General features: G+C 37.2%; 1 protein-coding gene across 1 annotated transcript in view; it reads right to left on the bottom strand.

Annotated features, from left to right (window-relative positions):
* Positions 1-22248, bottom strand: part of TBCK (TBC1 domain containing kinase) — an 86992-nt gene that overhangs the window by 15860 nt on the left and 48884 nt on the right. Inside the window, 1 exon segment of the mRNA XM_054514716.1 lies at positions 11525-11703. Within this exon segment, the coding sequence (XP_054370691.1) occupies positions 11525-11703 (179 nt within the window).

Below are 22248 nucleotides of genomic sequence, written 5' to 3'. Positions count from 1 at the left end.
TAGGCTTCTTAAGACAGTCCAGCACTTAGAAGTACCTCGGCTGTAAAGCAAGTTATCCAAAAGACCTCAAAATGACAAACAAAATCAGTAATTCTACTTCAGGGAACATTACCTCACCCAACTGCCTTTTCCATTGTATATAATAATACTTAAAACAGAAGAAGTTACAAATTTGCAGTCTCAACACTCTCCTTCAGAAAAATAGAGTCAAGATGCTTTATAATCAGAAATATACATTATTTCTGGCTAATGTATTATTTGTTTCACCAGAATAGTCAATACTCAAGGGAGATCTGTTTCCATAAAAAACCAATGTGACAGGGCACAGCCAACTCCCAGCTGCTGCCTAAAGCCATCTCCCACTTGAATAGCTGAATTTTCCCAGGAGGAGTCCAAGGAAATTAATTGCATTTAAAGGGAGGAGGAAGAAAAAACTCAAAGCTCTTCTCACAAACTTCAGACTTGCCAAAGGAATTCAGCAGTGTCATGTTTAGAGGAATCACAGCAGACACATTTGAGAGATTCAAGAAAGGCAGTAATGTAGAAATGTAGAAAAAATACTGATTACATAAATACACACTTGGCTGACACAGCTTCATCTGTCTGATGGCAAACTGGCAGACATTGCTATCCTCACACAACAGCTTCTGCCTCAGGAGCAGGTTTGAGGAGCAACACCAAGGAGGGAAGGGAAGGAAGCTGCTGCAAAGAGTTCAGCCCTTGAAGAAGGTTCACATGATTACAGGTAACAATAAACACTTGGATAATGAAATCAGTGAAACTGGCTGAGATGACCCAAATTAAGTCTTCTGGAGAAAAAGGTACATTATGTTGGACTCTAATTATAAAACCACTTCCTACTTTTATTTATACAGCTCTTGTCTATTCAGTTGATGGGATGAATACCTCAGGGAAGAATGGAACCTTAAAAGTCTGCAGCAGAAAACAAACCAAACAAAATTCACCTAATCTGATATAAAAACATTTCTCTTTCTCTAGAAGTATAAAGCCATACAAAGTGTTTTACAGGTACACACTGCCTGTCCTGCTAAAAGGTTTTAATAACCAGGAAAAGCATTTTTTCCCCTTTAACTGGATTGTAATTAAGTAGAAACACATTCAGCTCTGAATTTTACAACCATCTTTGCTTTGACCTACTATGTCCAGATCTGCCTTAATGGTAGATTCAGTGATGCAACATCTCTATATAGGCTTTGAACAAAACTGAAGCTTCTCAAGAGACTTGCTGGAAATAGAATTGATTCAGCAATTCTTTCTTTAAAAACTTTTTTATCAGACTAATTTATTTCCTTCAAATTGCAAAGTGAATTATATGCATGTGCTTATAAGATAATTTTGCTAATTACTAAAAAAAATTACTACATCTGCTGTATCTGGTAACAACTATATTTCATCTCAGGCATTTTCTCACAGGAATTTACCAATAAACTGAAACTAAACATGGCTAACATCAAGCTGTCAATCCATCTACCCTGTCCTCACACCTTGTCTTCATAAACACCATCCTGCTACAAATACTTTGAAACTGTAAGAAGCTGCTACAGAAACTGGACTTGAGTTGAGACAGCTCTTCAGGCCATCACATCCACTGAACACACAAATCTTGCAGATTCTTCTGAATCTTTAACACTTTTCCTACCCTACAGAGCAGTGTTCCAGCTGTTGTATATCACCTCAGTGCCTACTCTCTTTACCTCAGCATGAAGATGTGTAAGATACAGGCTGATATTTTAGACAGGAGTCTTCACATTTGTCAGGACTATTTGCTTTAATTCCCTGTTTAGGCTGTACTATGTCATTGCAGGCATTGTTTTGCAGCTGTGAAGAACCAGAAAGAAAAGCAGGTGAAGGAAGGAAGAGGGTTCACTGTAAACCAAATCCTTTAAGTTAGGTTAGCTGCACTCAGAAAAAGTTCATGGCACTGATAGTCTCTTAGTAATTGTTTACAAATACCCAACAAGTTGTGAACAGGATGTAGAATAAAAATGAGATTTTGATTTCAGCTACATTAAGTGGCAGGTAGGCACATTTCAGGACAGCTACTTGCAATATCCTGTTGAAGTTATCATCTGTAATTTTTTGTTTTGTTCTGTTTTAAGCAATAAAGCACAATGATTATCACAACCTAAAATTCCCATGCTAGTGATACTCTATAGGGAGTACAGACAGGACAAAGGGAAAGAAAGAAAAAAAAAAGCCAGGATAACCACAGGGAAAAGCTAAAAAAACCCTTAAAAGCTTATCACATATATAAAATGCTTGTTTCTTACTTTCAACTATTTTCCTGCAGTGATGTATTTACTCTTTTCCAAGGCAGACATGGTACATACTTTCTAAAAAACCCACACTCTTTCTTAAAAAAGGCGAAAGCTCTACTTCAGCACACTGCCAGAAGGTAGCTAAAGGTCCAGTTACAAACTTGTCTTTCAGCAATTGTGAAAGAAACTGCGTACTGACAATACTGAAATTGAGAACTGCTCATATACAGAGCATACTCATGTACTTGGTGTCATAAAAATTATCAGAAAGACACCCACATTTTCACACATCCATGTATGCACAAGTGTACTGAGATACTGTGCTAGGATACTGAGCTTACTACTTAAGTGGCTTTATCTGTTTTAAGAGAAACCTATTTTAGCATATCCTAACTACAAGCATGAACCTAGCTTTAGACTCTTCAGCTATAAGCAACTGTTTGTCAGGGAAGACTGTTTAAATCAGCAGGATGGCAAGAGCAGAAAGAGTAGCTAAGCTGAAGTCTGAAGTCTCCTTGTTGCCCAGAAGTTTCTCTGACACAACACCCTACATTCTTTATTTTCAAAGCACTCTTCTCACCCCATTAATTTTCAAATAGGCCTGGGAATTGCTAATCCATATGCATTTACTGCTCTTAATAAGAAGTAATAGGCATTAAGAACTTAATTTTTTTTTTAATATTAGGAATTAAAGCTGCTTAACCATTCTCAATTTGGAAGCCAAGTTTCAGAAAGATTAAAGCACTCCAGAACACGAGGCTGGTACAATCACAGCTCCTATCTCTTTTCCCATTAGCCTGTAATCTCTTACAGGCATTTCATCATGGCTATTAAATGAAGATATACACATTTTTTTTGAGAAAATAGCCAAGGATCTATAGTTCTGCTGAATCTGAATTTAACAGTCCCATCAGATAAACACAGAAACCATAAAGGAACTTTCTATCCATGGAAAGGATAGCTTTATCTGAGTAGATGCAGGGTTTCTCCCCTTCATCTTTGAAGCTGATAAAACTTAGTGCAGTTTATTTAATATACTAGGAACTTCAGCCTGGAAGTCAAAATAATTAAAATCTGGGGTTCAAGCAAAATACTCTATTTAAACTATCAATGTCCCTCATGAAGGAACACATTTCATGAAAGATGTCATTCCATATTTTTCAAACATATTTCTCAAATCAGTTTATGCATGTATACAGAAATAAGATGATGAAAACAATTTAGAAAAGCTTATAAGATAATGGTTTAAGCTCTCCACTTGCCCTCCCCACCATTTTTATTACAATTACTAGCAAAGGGTCATACAAAAAGGCTTCAGTGTTTTTTGATGTTCAATTGTGACTGTTTATAAAGGAGGAACAGCTAAAATCCCAGATTTTAAGAACTCTTCTACAACTTTACAACAGTTGAGTGCCAGTGTTCTCTACATAATCTCTCTAGCAAACTGATTCTTACACTTAGATTCAGTCCTCTGTAGCCATCATATTCTGCTTCCCATATTCCCTAGTGTCCACCTTCCCTACGCTCCCTCTCTCCCTCCCTCCACTTCCTATTTAAGTTTGCTCCATTTTCATTTTGCAAGCTGTGCTCTTCCACCCTCTCCACCATCCTGACTTCTCCACAAACCTCCCTACTTCAGAACTCACACCTTGGGAAGTGCAAACAGCAACTTCCAGCCAGCTGTCAATCAGAAACATCCTCCAAAGGTCTGCACACAACTTCGTAGGCAGTCTACAAAAAATGGAAGTGAGCCCTGCTTGCCAAACCAGCTCATTACTAAGGAAACACAAGGAAAGGTCAGCTCAATGGAATAACATAATTGAGTGAATAAACTGAGTCAGCAGGGCTGAAAGATACAATATTCCCCTGCATGCAGCAGGGCAGACATGCTGCCAACTCAGTTATTGCCCCTGATATGATAAGAGAGGTAAAAGCAGCTCACCACTGCGTGGAACCATTTCAAAAGACAAAGCTGAGACATAATCCAGCTATGCCTGAAAATACTCACAGGATACCTTAATGTGCAATAAACTTGAAGTAAAAGCAGGAGCAAGAATGATCTTGCCAGCCTTGAATGCTTTCCATCAGTGCCTCTTTTTAGCCTCTTGACAGATGGTCTGTCCTTGACAAAAAACTGTATTCCTTTGATTTGAGAAAAATTATTACAGTATCTTTAGGAAACAGTCAGAGATTCCCCTGACCTCTTTAAAAAAATATACCAACAACCACCAGAGTTTAATAACACTGGTGAGGAGTTATTAAAGAGGAGTTTCCTTCATAATGTGATCATGTATCTCACTTGGTCAGAGACCTTGGGTTTAGACAATCTACCTTCTTTCATCTGTAGTTGCTATTTATTCACATTCCTGTTTTCTGAACTGGCATTACCAAAAGCAGCTCTAGGACATTTTCAGTCATTTACCACTGTGAAGCCTGTCAAAACATGCTGTTCAGGCTCTCCCTTAACTGGTGACTATTAAGAAGAGTACTAAATTCGAGTAATTGACAAAAAATTTGACAGTCTGATCAGCCAGACAGTTACTGTGTAAGCTGTGTGTGTTTTTCACATAAATCTTGGATTTGTGCACCATTCCACCCATTTTAGAAACCTGGGCCCAAACTTTTTTGAGTTATATTAAAATCATCATCAACAGAACCATTTGTACCCATAAGCCTAAAATGTATTCATTCACATTTGCAGGATGGGCTCCATGACTAAACTTTGGTTTTAGGCTCAACTTTACAAGCAGCATGGATTCTTTCTTCTAGTTACACCTTCACACTAGTTATGCTATCGAATCAAATCTGATTTGATAATCAGATTCTCCACTCCTAATAATGTCAGAAGAGCAAATATATGATCAGAGCTGTAACACTTTTACTAGTAGATTAAGATGGTGTTGACACCATCCCACAGGCAAGAGAGCTGCATCCACAAAGTCTTTTCTATCCTCCAACTGCACTTCCTAATAAAGTTAGATCATGATGCCACTGCATCCTGACTCAACTGAGAAAACATACAGCACCTAGCCTGGCCTGAGGTGCACTAAGGAAGGAATGTGAGGAATCCTAAATTCAAGACTAGCTTAAGGCAGGCTCCTATAGAGACGTGTGTTGAGAAAACAAATAGGGTAGGACAGAAGACTGAGGAGTAGAGGGAAAAGGCACCTTAGGCTGATATAATACACCTCTTCCCCACATAAGGAAATTTGTGTTAATAACACAGTTACACATCTAAGACATAACTTTCACAGCAGCAGTGTATGGCACACACAGGAGTGCTGCAAGCTGGAATTAGAGTTGCTGTGAGTGGCAGGAGGGAGCTAGAGCTGTGTACCTGGGCATGTTTGTGTGGGAGACAAACCATTAAGATCCTTCAGTCTACTTCTCCTCCAAAACTTGACTTCAAAAATTTCTCCCAAACTCCATTGCTTCTAGTGCTACAAGCACACAAATAAACAACATAACACCAAGAGGATAATTCCTCACTGCAGTATCTAATTGTGCTTATCAGAAGCTGAATGAAACATTAAACCATTTAGATCTGCGCTGGTCCTAAAGCATATTTTAACACACTCAGTGGGTTATTCTGACTGTTACTTCTCTCCTAAAGTAAATTTACACAAACACTGCTCTGCTCTTTCATTTTCCCTTTTTTAGATGCAGGTCACTATTTTTAAAAAATAAAATATGGGTTGTTTAACAAGGTATGAAATAAAACTGTCATTCAGGAAACTTGAGTTTGGCTTTGGTTGCCACAATAACTTATTTCCACTATAGCACTCCCTCTCAAAAATAAACAGAGTCAGTTGTAAAATACATGAAAACAAACAAAATAACAACTGTGTCTTCAGTCAGCCAGCCAGATTTCAAATCAGGACCACTAGAGCCTGAAAAATTACTAAGCCACGGAGATGTGTAATTATTTCCTAATGTTCTCCTAGAATCTGATTTTAAAACTATTTCCAAATTGAGAAAAAAATTAAAAAGAACATTCCTACAAGATGCAGAGAGAAAGAACCAGCTAGATTTAAAAAAAAAATAATTTTACTGGTAAAATTACCCTTTCCCCCTCTGCACATTTGTTAATCAGTCATGGAATCCCAATTGTGGGAGGTCTAAAAGGTCAAATGTGCCCAGCTTTCAACTTCAAAGTATAATCACAAAAGCTTATGAGGAAGGACTAGTGGACAATCAGTGATTCCAGACCTGAGCCTAAGGCTGCAGCAGAGAGTGCCCTGGCTGCTCCAACTACCCCATTTACATTCAAAGCAGATGAACACAACCCAGGGAGACCCTAAAACCAAGTCTGTGCAAAACAAGCTTAGAATCCTTAAATATGATCTAGAGTGAGTGTCTCACAAACTGTTACAGTCTCATATAAATAGTATCTAGATCATTACAAACATATTCCTTTAATTCTGCCTCAGCTAAGCAGTAAATTTGTTTCAATGAGTTTACATTCAACTTAAATAATTGATATTTGTATTACAACTTAAAATAAACACCCACAACATTCATTAGAAACTTTTGAATGAACATTTAACAAAGACTGTATCCTGAGCCTTATATTTTGTATTTTATTCACTCTGGTAATTTAATGCCTCATCTTCTATGAGAAAAAACCTTAAAACTATAGAAAATAAATACAGATTTTCCAAAAGAGTCAGAATAGACAAGGTGCTAAATAAGGCTTCCTTTAAATAATTTAATCTGCAGAACTGAAGTTCTGGAAGCAGAGGTTTCCCTAGTACACTCCCCACTTCCTGGTAGCTGCCTGCCTGGCTTATGAGTATCAAAAAAACCTTGAAAAGCTAACCAATAAACAGAGAACATTTTGAAGTTTGCAACAATTGCTAAAGTATTTGCCAGAATGTGATTGGCTTATACCTAATTAAGCAGTGATTTGTTTATTCACTCACAAGAGAGTGACATGAAAGTGCATTTTAACCAACTCTTCTAAAAAATGACAAATAACCCCAGCTTCTCACTCAAGCTGTTGGCAGCAACAACCAGAAGCACAGAAGCATCAAAGGCAAATGTGGAATAAATTAGAAGCATTAACTGAGATCCTGATCAGTTAATGCTTCACACAATTTGAACTAAAGACAAATATGAGTAAGCTTTCTGTTAAGTCTAAGAACAATGGAAAACAAAACCAAGATCCACACAAAAACAGAAGACAAAAGAAACCTGAAATGGGTCAAGGCAATCAGAAGACCCTTTAGGCAGAATATAAGTAACAGCCATTATAAACAGCATGAGCATCACACAGACATTTCTTAGCTTGTACACTGAAACAGAAGTGTTGGTATCCACTACTGACCATGCTTCTTTCTGAAGAATAAATGGATTTACACACCAGTTATTTAATGACTTAATATAAACCTCGCCAATATATTTTTTATGGACAAATACTTCCTAGGTGCAGACAGGAACTCAGAAGCAACTGAGTGCTGTTGTATGACAAATAGGCCTAAATTTCCATCTGTTGAAAGTCTATCACACAAGCTATCCTTAATTATTGGCAAAGAAAAGTTATCCTCGGGACAATACGCTCATAGTCTTTATGATAAAAACATGTTTTTCATATTTGTGTTGTTTGATCAAGCCATTAAGTCATGTTGCTGCTTAGGTATTTCTACTACAAGAAAAACAAAAAACCAAAACTGTTGGGATTTAAATCACTGCAAAGATCAATAATCATCTGGTAGACTTTTCTCCACTTCAATGCTTTCATTCCTCAACATCTCTGAGGAACTCCCATCTTTGCAAAGAGAATCAGGAGTAGAAGAAGAAAGCAAAGCTGTAATTGTATCAGTCTCTGCATTTCTGTGAGTTCACCTGCCACAGGTGAGCAGATACTGATAGAGAAGCTGCAACATTTTCCCCTTTTTATTTAGAATTATTGAAGTAGTTGGACAGAGTATATGTCTACCATATCTATAATAATGGAGACACAGATACTGCAGAAAATTTTATATTACAGTGTTATTTCTCTCTGTGACCCCTTGCTCATTTAGGAAAAATACTTCAGTAGTTTCCAGGGTACAAAAGTAAGTTTCAGGAAGAGTAAGAAGGAAAAAAAACATCAACCATGTACTGGTAAAGAAAAGTTACAGATACAGCATTGAGTAGATTGTAATGTAAATTCAGTATTTAATGTAAATTCAGAATTTAAAGGGTTTTTCTGTTGTTATTTTTGACGTTTTATCTTTCTCAAAATAAACAATGCAACCCCACTTAAGATGCACATTCATTCTCTCTGAAACTATTTCCTCCTTGAGATTTTATCTCAGTAGAAATATGCTTACTGGCTGAAAGAGTAAAAGATTAAACAACACACAAGTCCAGGAGGAAAAAAGAGAGCACCCAAGCCTATTTACAAACTTGCAAATAGATGTCACTAAAATAAAAACTAAGTAATGCTAGTGATAAAAAGCAGTTTTGTTTTACTGACTGCTGATTTAGGGAGAAAAATGCACACCCAGAGGGGAAATACTTCTCCTGTTATTATTAACCAAAGCACAGTAACATGCAGATACACACAAATATTTGAGTTGCCAATAAAAAGCACTTAAGAAACAAACTGAAGCAGCATAGAAAAAAAACTCAAATAGAGAGGTAAGAGACAGCTGGTGTTTATAATTAAAAACACTAAACATTTAATGTTTCAAGAAGTCATAAACTACCTTCAGAAGCAAACCCACAACTTTCTTCACAAAGAATTGTTTTCTACCCAACCCAATTTCAAATACAGAGGTGAGCCACAAATATAAAACTGGAGATAGAAATGTAGTGTAAAGTCCTTGTCCAAAGAATCACCAACTAAATAGGTAAGGAAGCAGAAAAGTTATTTTTTAAGAGGTTAACTGCAGAGCAAGGATACAATGGTGTTTTAGAAAATCCATTAAAGGATGCTGTGCGTACTAAAGACTGAACTCAGATTTCACCCCTTTCAAGTAGATAAAAAGTTTCCCTGTGGCAGCAAACACCAGTAGAGAACATGTTTAAAGAAAGAGATAATTCCAGGATTAAGGTTGAAAAAAAACCCTAACAAAAACAAACCACACCACCTCTGTGTGTAAATAGTGTATTTCATCAATAATTTCAATTTAGTTTTTATCAATATTGCTCTAATCCCCGAGAAGTGTCATTTTATGAAGACATCCAAAAGTACAGTCACAAGTGAGAGGTAGCTCATTATGGACTCATGTTACACAGGACTTTCCAAGTCTGATTTATGGCCCCTGACTGAATCATAACATTCTTGACTTGTATCTATCTGTCTCAAAATCAGACACACAAAAGTACAGCACATGAGAGCAAACAATACATTTACAGACTATAATCTAAGATATGAATAGTCTTTCTTGTGTCCAAGAGATTACTTTCCTCTTTGCTTACGTATTTCATTATAGATCTCTGAATCTGTACAGCTCTCTTTCATATGATGACCTAAAAAACCAAAATACAGCAGTAACCAAAAGATTCAATGTACTTGTGCTTCAAAAGATGTTAAACCTTCAGCTCACTGCAGTAAATGAAGAGGTCTTTGGTGTTAGACAGACAGAACTACAAATTAAAGAGAAGTCAATAGAAGTTCTAGTATTTATTTATCTACTCTTTAACATACCAAAAACATTTGCTTAATTTCTTGGAACTTGTGGGATGGATGATCCTAATTACTGGCTTTATAAACAAATACAAATTCTGGTATGAAAACAAAAACCCTATCAGGAAAAAACACCCAAAACATTCTCAGAAAATGGGAGAATACTGAAAGAAACTTGCTCAATTTGAAATAAGGATTTTTCTCTCTGTTACAAATACAAATCTTTTTACTACTCATTTCAGTAGACCAGGGCTGCTTTCTCCCATCTCCCTCTTTGCTATATCCAAATGCTTTGACTCTTGCTTTTACACATAAAGGCACAAGAAAATACTTAGAAATCAGAAGACTTGTTTTTTACTCTTTTGCCATAACATTCAGAAAGACTAGCACATACACAAAGTCATTTTCACTGGTAGCACTGTCAGACATCTGATCAGACTGCCAAGAGAGACTGAATACTTCGCTTGGAAGTTTCCTTGACCTGACAGATCAAAGCCCTGAGCAACCCCACCTGAATTCAGTGTTGGACACATTTTCTGCAGGAATTTGTACCAGATGACCTTAGGAAGCTCTATCTGAATTACTCTCGGAAAGTGCAGCCCTAGGCTCCTTCAGAAAGCCTCTCTACATATCTCCAGAGCAGCACAGCAGCAGTTGTGCTGGCTACAATTCCTGGATGACAACAACAAGTATTCCCCTGGAATTTCATTTTTATTTCCCATTGCCTTTCTAGATCCACCTATTGTTTCTTAAATCCTGTAAGATCTTTCAAGTTTCCTTTTGTTCTTCATTTGCATGTCTGCACTTGCAGTCCTGGATTTTTAGCTAAGGCTTCCAGAAATTACAACAGAAATAAAATAAAAACTAAAGTAAAAACTAAAAAAATGACTGAATATCAAGCTCCAGTTTAAGGACTAAAAAGTAAAGATTCACTTGAATGACAACAACACTTTTTAGTTTCCAGTAGTTAGGAAAAACAAATGGGAAGACTAAAACCTAATGCGAGTCACCAAATAGACATAGCAGGTGTTATATATTTCCCAGATTATTGGAATGCTCATGAATAAAATGATTGTTGGAGAATGTGAAAGGAGAAAAACCCCAGAAAAAGAAAAAATTAATTTTTAAGAGACTAAGTAGATTTATATTGTTAAGAGGAAGGAAAGGAATAATTTCAAACCACCAGTATTCATATAATGCAACTGCCAAGAGAAACAGCCATTAAATTCTGCTAGAGAGAGAGGAGAAAAATCATTTTGCTAAACTGGGTATCTATTTAATGCAGATATTCTCTTAGCTACTAGTTACTCTTTGTCAAGATAAAACCAGGCATAACTCACCAACTAAACTCTCAGAGTAACTCATGGCACATCCTTTACCTGACATGCCAAGATGGAAAAAGCAGCCAGAGCTGCCTGCATCACCTTCCAGTTACCTAATCTCACTGGCACACTGCTCTTTTTACTGCTTTTCTCCTATGATAAAGCCTGCTTGCAGCTCTGCAGGCAAGCTGTGGACAGCAGTGGGTTGCTGTAAGAGAACTGAAGGAGCAGGAGTTGGTTGGGCAGGAGAAACAGGCAATGTGAATGATGTGAACAATGCTCCCCGCTCCCATTGCCAGGCTGCTTACGAGGTCACTGCGAGGAGCCTCCTGGTAGTCTGCAGAGAGGCAGGCCAGGGCAGAGCTCCTGGTGCCGCTGCCGTCGGCGGGCGGGCGCGTGGGCTGCGCGAACTGCCTGAACGTGGCGCTCTTGGGAGTCCAGCGGAACAGGTTGATCGACTCGCGAACGCAACGCTCAATGTCAATCTCTGCAAGGCATTGCAAGGAAAAGCAAGAAATTCAAGAGCAAAACATCAGTAAAGCTAAGTAACCCAGCTATGACATTGCTAAATATACATACACCCATCTATATCTTTGTCTGTCTCTCTCTCTCTTGCTCAAAGGAAATGTAGATTTCAAAAGCATTTTCCCATTCAAAAAGAAAAACACTCCAAGTTTTTTTATTAAAAACTAGTAAAGACATTTTAAGAAGTAATTTGATCTGTTTAAGGGAAGTGTATCAGAACTTTAACCAATGCAAAGTCAGAACAATAATTAACACCTAGTCGTTGTAAGGCATTTTTAAGTCTTTACAAGTCAAACTATTGACTGTTCAATGTAAATTTGTGCAGTTCATCAAAAGTAGATTTCACACAGTGTACAGACATCAGGATTTTTTTGGATCAACAAAGTGTCTTATTTGTCAGTTAAATCTTACTAACAGCCAGATTGAAAGCTTTCATCGACTGAATTTTGCATGGCCTGCCATTTTGACAAAGTTACATCTTATCTGTTTGCTGAAAAGCAGGGGTTTTCAGCATTAATTTGTGCTTGATTGAAAGCATAATAGATTGGTTTAGAGATTTTAGAGAATTTTTTTAAACAAACAAACTAACAATACAGTCTCAAACCCAACCAGACATTCCCAGTGAAACGTCCTAGCTGAGAGAGTGAAGTGCCATTGTGACAATATATTACACAACTTGAAAGGAAAGCAGACACCTGTCAAATGAGAAGGATCCTAAAATAAGATGTGGTCAATTAAAAAGCAGGAAGCTACACTGAAACAGGTACATAAAAGGAAAAAAAGCCAACCTGTTGGAAATACATTTTTTGCAACACTAAGCATCCTGCCTGCATATATCTTCTAACAAGATGTAACATAAAAGTCATTTACTCTTTTACCACTATAAAAGGACTAGTTTTGCACCTCCTGTATGGAGTCTCATGAAGAGCAAAAATGATGCTAGCTTGCATTTCATGACAAAACTGGTGTAGTGCGACAGACAAACAGCAGGGATATCAGCACTTTTTCTGTCTGTACCAAGATCTTGTATGATTCATTACAACAGTCAAAATTTAGATTAAAGCATCAGCTTCTATGGAGAAAACAGAGGCATTGTAGCCAGGCTTTATCTGTATATCTCAAACAGATTTGATGCACTGCCATCAATCACTCATTGCCATCAGCAGGTTTGATGCCTTGCCATCAGTCTGGGAGCTACTCCAGAAATCTCAGTCATTAGCAGGGTGGTGAGCAGAAGAAACTGAACTTGAAGCTTGGGGCAGAATAATCTAGTTGGATGAGATTATTGACTGTTTAAAATCTGGAAGATGTGATCTATTACTCTCCCATTCAAAAAGCTTTCTGTGTTCAGGTAGGATACAATCTGCAGCAGATGCTTTAATTCCATTGATGACAGGATGCTTATGCGCTAACTTGCTTCTAAAATTCTGAAAAGTCTGAGAGAAGAGCTGTGGCTTACCCAATTTTAATTCTACCTCCAAAAACCTCTTTGTGGATGTGTGAAAGTAAATTACAATTTTCCTTGACAATATCAGGTTCCCTAGCTGCTTGGGATACTATGTGTAACAGATAAATGGACTACATGATGTCTCAACAGTGGCTAACGATTTCTCATTTCAATTATACTATAACAGAAGGCTGTTATTCAGCATCATTCCCAAGGAAAATACACAGAACTGGAGAATTTCACACAATCTCTTAATTCAGGTAAAGAGAGGAGATGCCTTCCACTGGTTATTCTTTCTCAAGCTCAGAAAACACCCCAAAGCACCATCATTACAGTTGCACTTTTTTCCACATTTCTGAAAACTCATTTTATTAAAAAAAAAGTTGAGAATTTCAGTTCAAGGCTGTAGTACATTTATAGTGGGGCTGTGGTTTCTTTTTTTTCTTTTGGTTTTGTTTGGTTTTTTTTTGTTGTTTTTTAAAGAGATGCTGGAATTGAGTTATAAGACCCATTTCCTGAGATTCTTAGCTAAGGAAATATTAGTAGTACTTCTGTAATAAATGATATGAATGCAGAATTTAGCTAGTAAAAAAATTGGAACAACAATAATTAATAGCATGAGAATTATTTGGCAGTGACAGGGTTTAATAGCCAACATATATCTGAAATTGAAAACAGAAATGGGGGATGGAATAGGAACACTGCTTGCAGAAAAGCTATAAAAAAGCTCAAAGGAGAAATTGAGACTGACAGTGTTAAACACTGAAACAAGTCAAAATATTTTTCCTAGAAACAAGCTCTGTAATTTCAAAAGAAATCCATTTCAGAGAACTGGTAAAAAGGCTTGGCCACTGGAACAGGCTTCCCAGGGGAGTGGTCACAGCACCAAAGTTGATAGAGTTCAAGAAGCTTTTCAAGAAGCTTTTTCAAAAACTACAAGCAATTCTGGTTTCCACAAGTAACAATAAAAAAGCCCCACAACCACAATAAAAATGCCCCCCAACAATGTGCAAATCATAGGCACATTCATGGGAACAGTCAACATCTAGCACCCATAAGGGAGACAAGATTATGGGTGGTGAAAGAATTCACTCAAAGAATTTACTCACATTCTTTTGAAAAAACAATTACTTTCAGGATATTGGAGATTAAGACTACATTAAACTGGCATAAATATTTACAGAATATTTATTAGTCACATTGCATGAACAGGCTTCACACTTGAGTAACCTTCAAGCCCTTCTTCATCATTTGTTTGCAATTTCAGTTTAAGAAAAATCACTTCCTGTCAGTAACTAAAATGCAATTCAATCTGGTGCACCCTTGCTGGATAAGATCTTTTCTCTTCTTTTTGGCTAATAAGTAAGGGTCTGCTGAGCTACTTCAATCCCAATTTCTTCCCATGCCCTTTCAAATATATGACAAATGAGTCAGTCTCTGGTGAAATGTCCATTTTTTGTTATCTCACCAAGACTTTGCATTCACACAGCATTAATCCTGCCTGTACTCTTCCTGCTCCCAAGTCACCGCATTACAAGCCAGAAAATATTAGAGCTTCCACATTATTACAAACATACCATTGGTATGTCAGAAGCATAAGTATATCAAGTCAGAGCCTAGATTCTTGAACAGGACTATGAACAAATGAACAGAGACTACCTCAGCAGAGTGCCAGAGTACTTGACACTTGCAAACAACTTAGAAGGACACTCTTCTGAGAGCAGGCTCTGCATAAATCTCCAAGTGTGAGCAACAAATGAAAGTAATATTTAGAAAGGATGAAGAGGGCATGCTCACTCATGGAGATGTATATGGAATATCTCAGTGCTCTCCAAGATCCCAGCACTGGGGTATTTTGTAGTTTAAAAATGATGTGCCTTCTCTTTTTATTAAGACAAATTATTTCATTGGAAAATCTGTAATGAAAATGTGCTGAATAACATGGTGTCATTAAATATGAAGTGTGGAAAAAATTTAAGCCTGACTTAAAACATCAAAAAAGTACTATAAAAATATATTATAATTTCGAAACTTAGTACATCTTGAAATTCATTTGAAAAAATACAGAGCACCTGTATTTCAAAAAGTCAAAGCTGGAACCCAAGTATCTCAGGAACCAAAGTCATAATTTAATTTTCAAACATTATATTTAGGAGTTCTGGCTCAAATAAGCTCAAGTATTTCACAGTCAAGCAGCAGCCAAGCCTTACAGGAAACAATTCTATGGCAGCAGCTAATTGCTCAGCATCAAAAGGCTGTCTCTGACATTTCTAAATATGCAAATAATACAGCAATAGATAAGGCAGGCGTAGAGAAGGGAAAGAAAAGTGATCCAACAGCAGCATCTTGGTTTTGCCATGGCTCCATCCTAACATTAAGCCTATGAAATGTTTTGCTCCTTTTCTGAACTAAACTTACTGTTTATTCTAAGATGTTTTTAATTTTGCTATTTTCATGCTAAACTGTAACTTCTTACTGAGCTTCTGCCTGCCTCTATGCACAGCCTCAACTGAAAAGGAGGGCTCAGCCTTATATATAGCTGCTTTTTAAGCTATGTAAGTTTATTATTATAGATACAGGAGAGAAGTAGATTGCACTTGAAACAAATGTTGAAAAAAGCATCAGTTTAAATGCAATACACCTGTGACAAAAGCACATACAATGTTTTATTTTTACAGCAAAACCGGGTGTGCATGTGTTGTTCACAGCAAGTGAAGGCAAGTAATGGAGAAAAACGTAAGATGAATGGTTCTTTCCTAATGAAAATCTACACAGACCAAGTCTTTGTGTGCAGTTAATCAATTCCAGAGCCTTTTCCTTGGGTAACAGGATACCAGTTAAGAAACTCAGCCAAAATAAACTGCTTCTGCATTTTGGGAATAGACCAGAATTATGAGTGTGGTTTGACATCTCCATCACAAATACTTTATTACTGCCCTGCCAGGCAACATTAGCTTTCACCACACAGCCACATTAGGCCTGAAAATCTCTGTGCTATGAATGCTCTGGTACTGAATAGGTCAGGCAGTTCAACCTCCTGATTCCTGCTCTTAGAAGAAATAGAGGTGAAAGGCCATAAACTCTTCTTTTCCTGATGACATACAGAAGAGTGTGCATATTTAAAAGGACAAATCTAGGAAGAGAAGTGACATTTCTATTCAACATCTCTGTATCTATTACTGTAAGAAGGTTATTATAAATGAAAAGGTCAATGCAGAACTATTATTTTGCATTATTTATTTAATACATTGCAGCATAGTTGCGTGACTTCATTTTTTTTGTGGACAGCAGTAGAGAGAAGCAGCAGTAAACACTATGAATTATTCCCTAGAAATTAGGAGGGTGAATAAAGGGCAAACTTGGATTCTTTTCTTACTTGTGATTGTAAAAATTCCTCTGATTCAGCAGTTCACTGGAAAGGTTTGCTAAAGAATGCCTTCCAGTATGGAAACGTGATGGGGCCAGGATTGACATGAGCAGGGGAGACACAGAATGCCAAGTGACTGTACAAAGAGTAAAGCTTTACTGTAAGCCAATCACCAAATGCCACATGCTATGTCTTATTGAGAAAGACAGAAATAGATTACATTAAGACTGGAGCTAAGCTCTGACAAGAAAGCACTTTTTAAACTTTGTTATGAGGTGCGCCAGTGCTGTTGAGCAGCAGCTGTTTCTGCAAACTAACAAAATGTTAAAGACATCTGGAGTAGTCCTATCACAGGGTAGGACACTAGCCAATGACAGAAGCACAGGAATTCCCAATATATAATGGAAATAGTCAGAGGGACACTGCTATGCAAAACTTGAGAAATACACAGGGGGAAATAAAGCAGCTCAGCAGAAAAATGAACACTAATTCATAGGTAGATAATAACCAGAAGATGCATGAAAGGACAGGTTTATAAAACTGCAGGGATCAGCTCAGAGGAGAAACTTGAGGCACCACCAACACAACATCTGACAACAGTCAATTTTTGAAGGAGTAACTCTTTTTCAGCTTTTCTATGTTCTTTTTGTTATAATATTTGCTAAATATCTGTTAAGTCAGTTTTAGAAGCTGAAATACTAGTGAAACTCACCTTCTTTATCCTAAATCTACACTTCACAGAAATAATATGCAAAATACTGAAACTCAGCAAGCAAAAATAGAGATCATCCTGTTACAGGTTTCCATCTGGGTGGTAACTATGAGCTACTTCAGTTATTTCCCAGGTGTAACAGGTATAAACCTGTAAAAAAAAACTCTACAGTCAGAAACTCTGACCAGGCCAAATGCTTATAAAGCTGATGATTCTCTCAAGAGCCATAAGTAGAAGATCTTTGCATTAGCTCTCCTGTTAGCCTTCAGGATATTTATGAGGAAATAATATGAAGTCACTCAGATTTTCTGCTTTTAAAATAAGATGGAAATTCAGGTAATCCTGAAAAGGAGTACCTGTTGCCCTGAGAAAAGGATGAAAGCCTCTAATTTGACCTGTTCATTCCCATACCAATAATGGAAAAACTCCTGGTAAAGATAAATACAAATAGAGTATTTAGATCTGCCTAATGAGTATCCTGAACCATGGAACACTCTCAAACTGCTGGAGCAAGCAACATCTTATTCAGGATTGAAATGTTATTTCCCACAAATACAGCAACTGTAAACAGGAAGGATAACCATCTTGCTTATGTACCCATACTTAAAACTGCTTTCATTTCCAAAAAAACTGCTCTAGCCATTTGGCACTGCAGAAGATAACTTACTGAGATCCAAAACTTCCAGTGTTTACTACTAGTCAAGTCTGTTAGTGCTTCACATAGCAAAATTAATAGCTTTAAGCAACTAACAGCAGCCCAACCTTGTCAGCATACATTTTCTAAGTTATTTAAAGCTTGCAGCATAATTAACCTACTCATAAGCCACGGGAAAAGTTCCTTTATTCTGTGAAAGAGCTAAGTTAACATCCTCATTTGAATTTACACATGAAAGCATTAAAGTACATCCAAGACATAAAAGTTTGTCATTTCAGGGTTGCATTCCCAGCAGACAAGTTTGTGGTTTATCAGCTTATATGACTGCTTACATGATTTGTTTCCTTAGAATGGTGCTGTGCTTTTTTTTAGCATGAAGAGTGAAGAACTAGCAGGAGACTGTCTTGCTCTAAATCCAAATGCAATGTGTCCAGCCTATCCCCCCTATCTCCTACAGATGCTTGTCTTCACTTAAATTTTTGAAGTGACAGAGGTGCCACCTGACACACCCCTGCTGGTTGCTCAGATATCTATCAGCTTTTTCAGAATACAGGCAACATTGCTCACATACAATGTAAGTTCTTCTCAGCTGGGATACTTGCCCTTCCTGAACAAGTTTTGCCCTTCAATATTAACAATGCAGTCCTGAAATTTATTCCAAAGTTGCAGTATTAACAAAGTCTTACCTTTAGGTACAAACCCTGCTCTAGTTCTCCATGTTTAGTTTTGGTCTTCCTGTTGATTTCTACTAAATTCCAGGATACTCTTAGAATAAATTTGGACAGAGAGAATCAACTTCCTCATGCAGCTTTATAAAGGCAAGAGTTTAAGTGAAATATTATGTGAAAGTACATCAATGGGAATTGACAGCTATCCCAAAGTATAAGAGCACTGAGAGTTCACTTAACCTCATTTCAAAGTCCTTATTTTGACAGAAATATTTTTCTAGCTCTCAGCCTACACTGCCATTCCAATCTGTATTTAGGTAATGTGTATCTCTAGTACAATGCTAGACATACCTTCCCAAATATATCTACAATCATATAGAAATGAAGTGATAACGTACATTTCAATCAAGAATTTTTAACACTGCATTGTTTGTGCAGCCCATTTAGAAATTCTCCTCAATTAACAGTTAGAGAGCTAAAGATTATTGAGCAGAACATATATGCCTACACAGGCAAACAAACATATTCAGCATAATGAAATTCTAAAGAGATACCCTATGAGGCACCTTGCTCTGTCAGCAACGTTCTCTGCAATTGTAAAAGGAAAAGAAGTCTAGTACCCAGTATTGCTTTCTAAGCATGAGTCTAATCCTGAATCAGTTGCTATGCTTGTAGTTTCAATGGGAAAATATAGGAAATATTTTCCCAAGGCACCTTTGTAATGAAGAAAAAAAAATCCACCACATCTAGCAACAAAGCTCAGATAAGAGCAGCTGGAATTTTGTCAGCTCATGCCTAGAAATTTCAGTATGTTTGACAGTATACCTTCTTGTACTCACATTTTATTTCAGTGTAAAGGTGTAAAAAATCCTACATGACTAACAGATGGATTATTCTATTTTCTGAAGTGCCTTTTCACTATGGAGAGTACTATGAGGGTTCTTTCAAGAAAGAGGGGGCATAAGCTGTGTGTCAGACTGTTTTTAAGACATGGACTAGGAAAGTTCTGCTGAGGAACTCACTTTTCACCCTTTTTATGAAGCACCATTTCTTGTGGCAGACAGCCCTTTGCTAAGGGATATATATTTGATTTTCTTCTGCCAGTGCCAACTACAGACAACAATAAAGTATTTCAGTATTTTTTTGCTTAGTGTGTTGCCCACTCCAGCATTCCTCTTTAGTCTCAAGAGGGTAGAATCTATAATCCAGATCTGTTTTCTTTGTGTCACAATGAGTGGAAAAGGTGAATAATTAAAGAATTCACAGCTTCAGGTAAAACAACATCAATCTTACAGAGTCTGACACTACCAGACAGCCTTGGTGAGCAGGTGTGCCCTAACAAATCTCCCTGCTTCTGTTCCAAAGCCAATTCCTCAATAATCTTGAGGAATTGCAACATGAAATACACCTGCATCTCCAAAAAGCCATCTAATATAGCAAAGATGAGTACCATGCTCAGAAAAAGATGCTTCCATAAATATCAGCCTGACCTACATATTTCAAGAAAAGAAAACTAGGAAAAGTGACTTCCTTTTAAATTCTGATGTCTTTTGATATTTCCAATCAATATTTTTGTCATAGTTACAACACCATTATCATGTGTATCATGTGAAAGAGACCAAAGTGCTGTTTTTCTTCAGCTGTACTGTAACTTGAAAAAGTAGTCAGCTTCACTATCTCTGCAGCAAAATACTTTCCAGAGCCATATTCCATGAATGACAACAGAGCACTATGTCAAACTTTTGTAGCTGAAGTTAAAAAAGTTTCCTTTTAGAAGAGCTGTCACTGCTTCTGTTCCTCAGAGACTTAATCTAAGCAATAAGATATTTTCAAAAGTGCATGAAAAAAGTCAAACAATAATCAAAACATTGTATTATATTTCTTTTTCCTACTGCTCACTGGAATATGAAAAACCACTGTATCTCTGTAATCCCTTCAAAGGTGGTGTTTTAATCTCTGAGGTTACATTTTCCTTGGAGGAGTGGTGAAACAAATGGGAACAGACACTAAACACCCACAAACTCAGGGTGGACTTGGTGGCCAACTGTCTTTTTTTCTTCTTATCAGATCTATATTAACTAAATGCTGAACCACCAGAAATTCCAGTACAATAAAAGCATATGGATCACAGATGTAGGCAGACAAAGGATTTTTAGAAAGGAAAACAGCAGAAAGTAAAATGGTAGCTACTCAGGGTCAGAAACATATCTGAAGTAGAGCCTTCTGATATGTGTCTAATTTTGCTGCTGTCAACAGAAAAGCATCATTCAAAACTGCTCCATACAATCTTTGTAGAGAATTTTCACTATTTTTAAACTTTTAGTCCATTTATAAGCTGGAAACAATCCTTCTAAGCATTCATATGGCTTCCACCATTATGGGATTCAGCATTTTGGCACATCACTGGAATGGCAAAGGATATAATAATTTCTCCCACATTAGAGAAAATCCATTCCCTGGAGAATCATTTGTGCCTGTGGTTTGATGACAGCCAGATCTTGCATCTTAAAGCTACATGCCTGTGTCTCACAAAGTTTTCCACTTCAACCATTGCACTGTAGCTCCTCATTGCACTGGATTGCTTTTCTACAGTCAGTCTATATGAACTTCTCATCTGAGACCAAGGCTCTTCCTTTGGAAGCACTGACTATCCTGGAGTCAGCAAAAAGAAACCTTCCTAAGGTGCACAGCATTAGAAGGATGAACCCTCCTCTTGCCCCAAAATTACAGAGGATGAGCTTATTGAACTAAACTAAAAGTTTGTTTGAGTATGTTTTATCTCATGTTTAGGCTTTGTATTTCCCTATTGTCTGACAACATCTGTCCCCATATTTTCATCAGTGTATGTCAGTGCTGATATTGGCAATGATCACTGGAGAAGATCTGTTTGCCAGGATCTATACTGCACCCATTCCAGGTGGGAATGGATGGCTCTAAGGATCCTTCAAATGTTTGCAAAGAGCAGTATATGTGTCTGGATGCTCCCTAACAAAGCTGTAGACTTTGTACTACTTGTTCAGTGGGTAATGAACTTGGTAATCGAGTCAAACTACAATAACCATAATTTTCGAGTTGAATAATGGACATTATCACACAAACTTACTGCAAGATTCTAAAGACTAAGCTATAAGCAAAACTGCATGTTTTAAAGTAGACTTACACAGCTGGTCCTCAGGGCATGAAAAGCCTTCTGGGTTGTAAATCTGCTGATGCATGAGGTTAATGGATATCCAGGCTAGCTTAGTACAAATAAGCACTCCTCTGAAAGCAGAGTCCTGTCTCTGTTGTTGGTACCTCAGGAATCTCATCATAGTAGTGTCACCCTTACCATTTTCATTTTCCTGACACATACTGTACATTCCAGACTTACAGGAAAAACAAAGGTAATGTGTAATGTCTTTGCTCTCTCTGTGTCGCCTGAATAAGACAAAATTTACTAAGTCTCAAATCTACAGGTAAAATACTAGCAACAATTCCAGTGTTGGTTTTGTTTGTCTGTCTCAAATATTCCTAAATATTCTCTGGAATCTATATTGCTTGAATAAAGTTTGTACTTAACAGAGGTCCTTAAATACAAGGAAAAATTATAAAAGAATAAATGACAGAGAATTTAAATTTAAAACCCCCAGCACTTTGGGGTAGTAATTTCCTAAACAAC

Source organism: Molothrus ater, chromosome 4, assembly GCF_012460135.2.
Source record: "Molothrus ater isolate BHLD 08-10-18 breed brown headed cowbird chromosome 4, BPBGC_Mater_1.1, whole genome shotgun sequence".
NCBI lineage: Eukaryota > Metazoa > Chordata > Aves > Passeriformes > Icteridae > Molothrus > Molothrus ater.
This window is presented reverse-complemented; position numbering and strand designations above follow the sequence as displayed.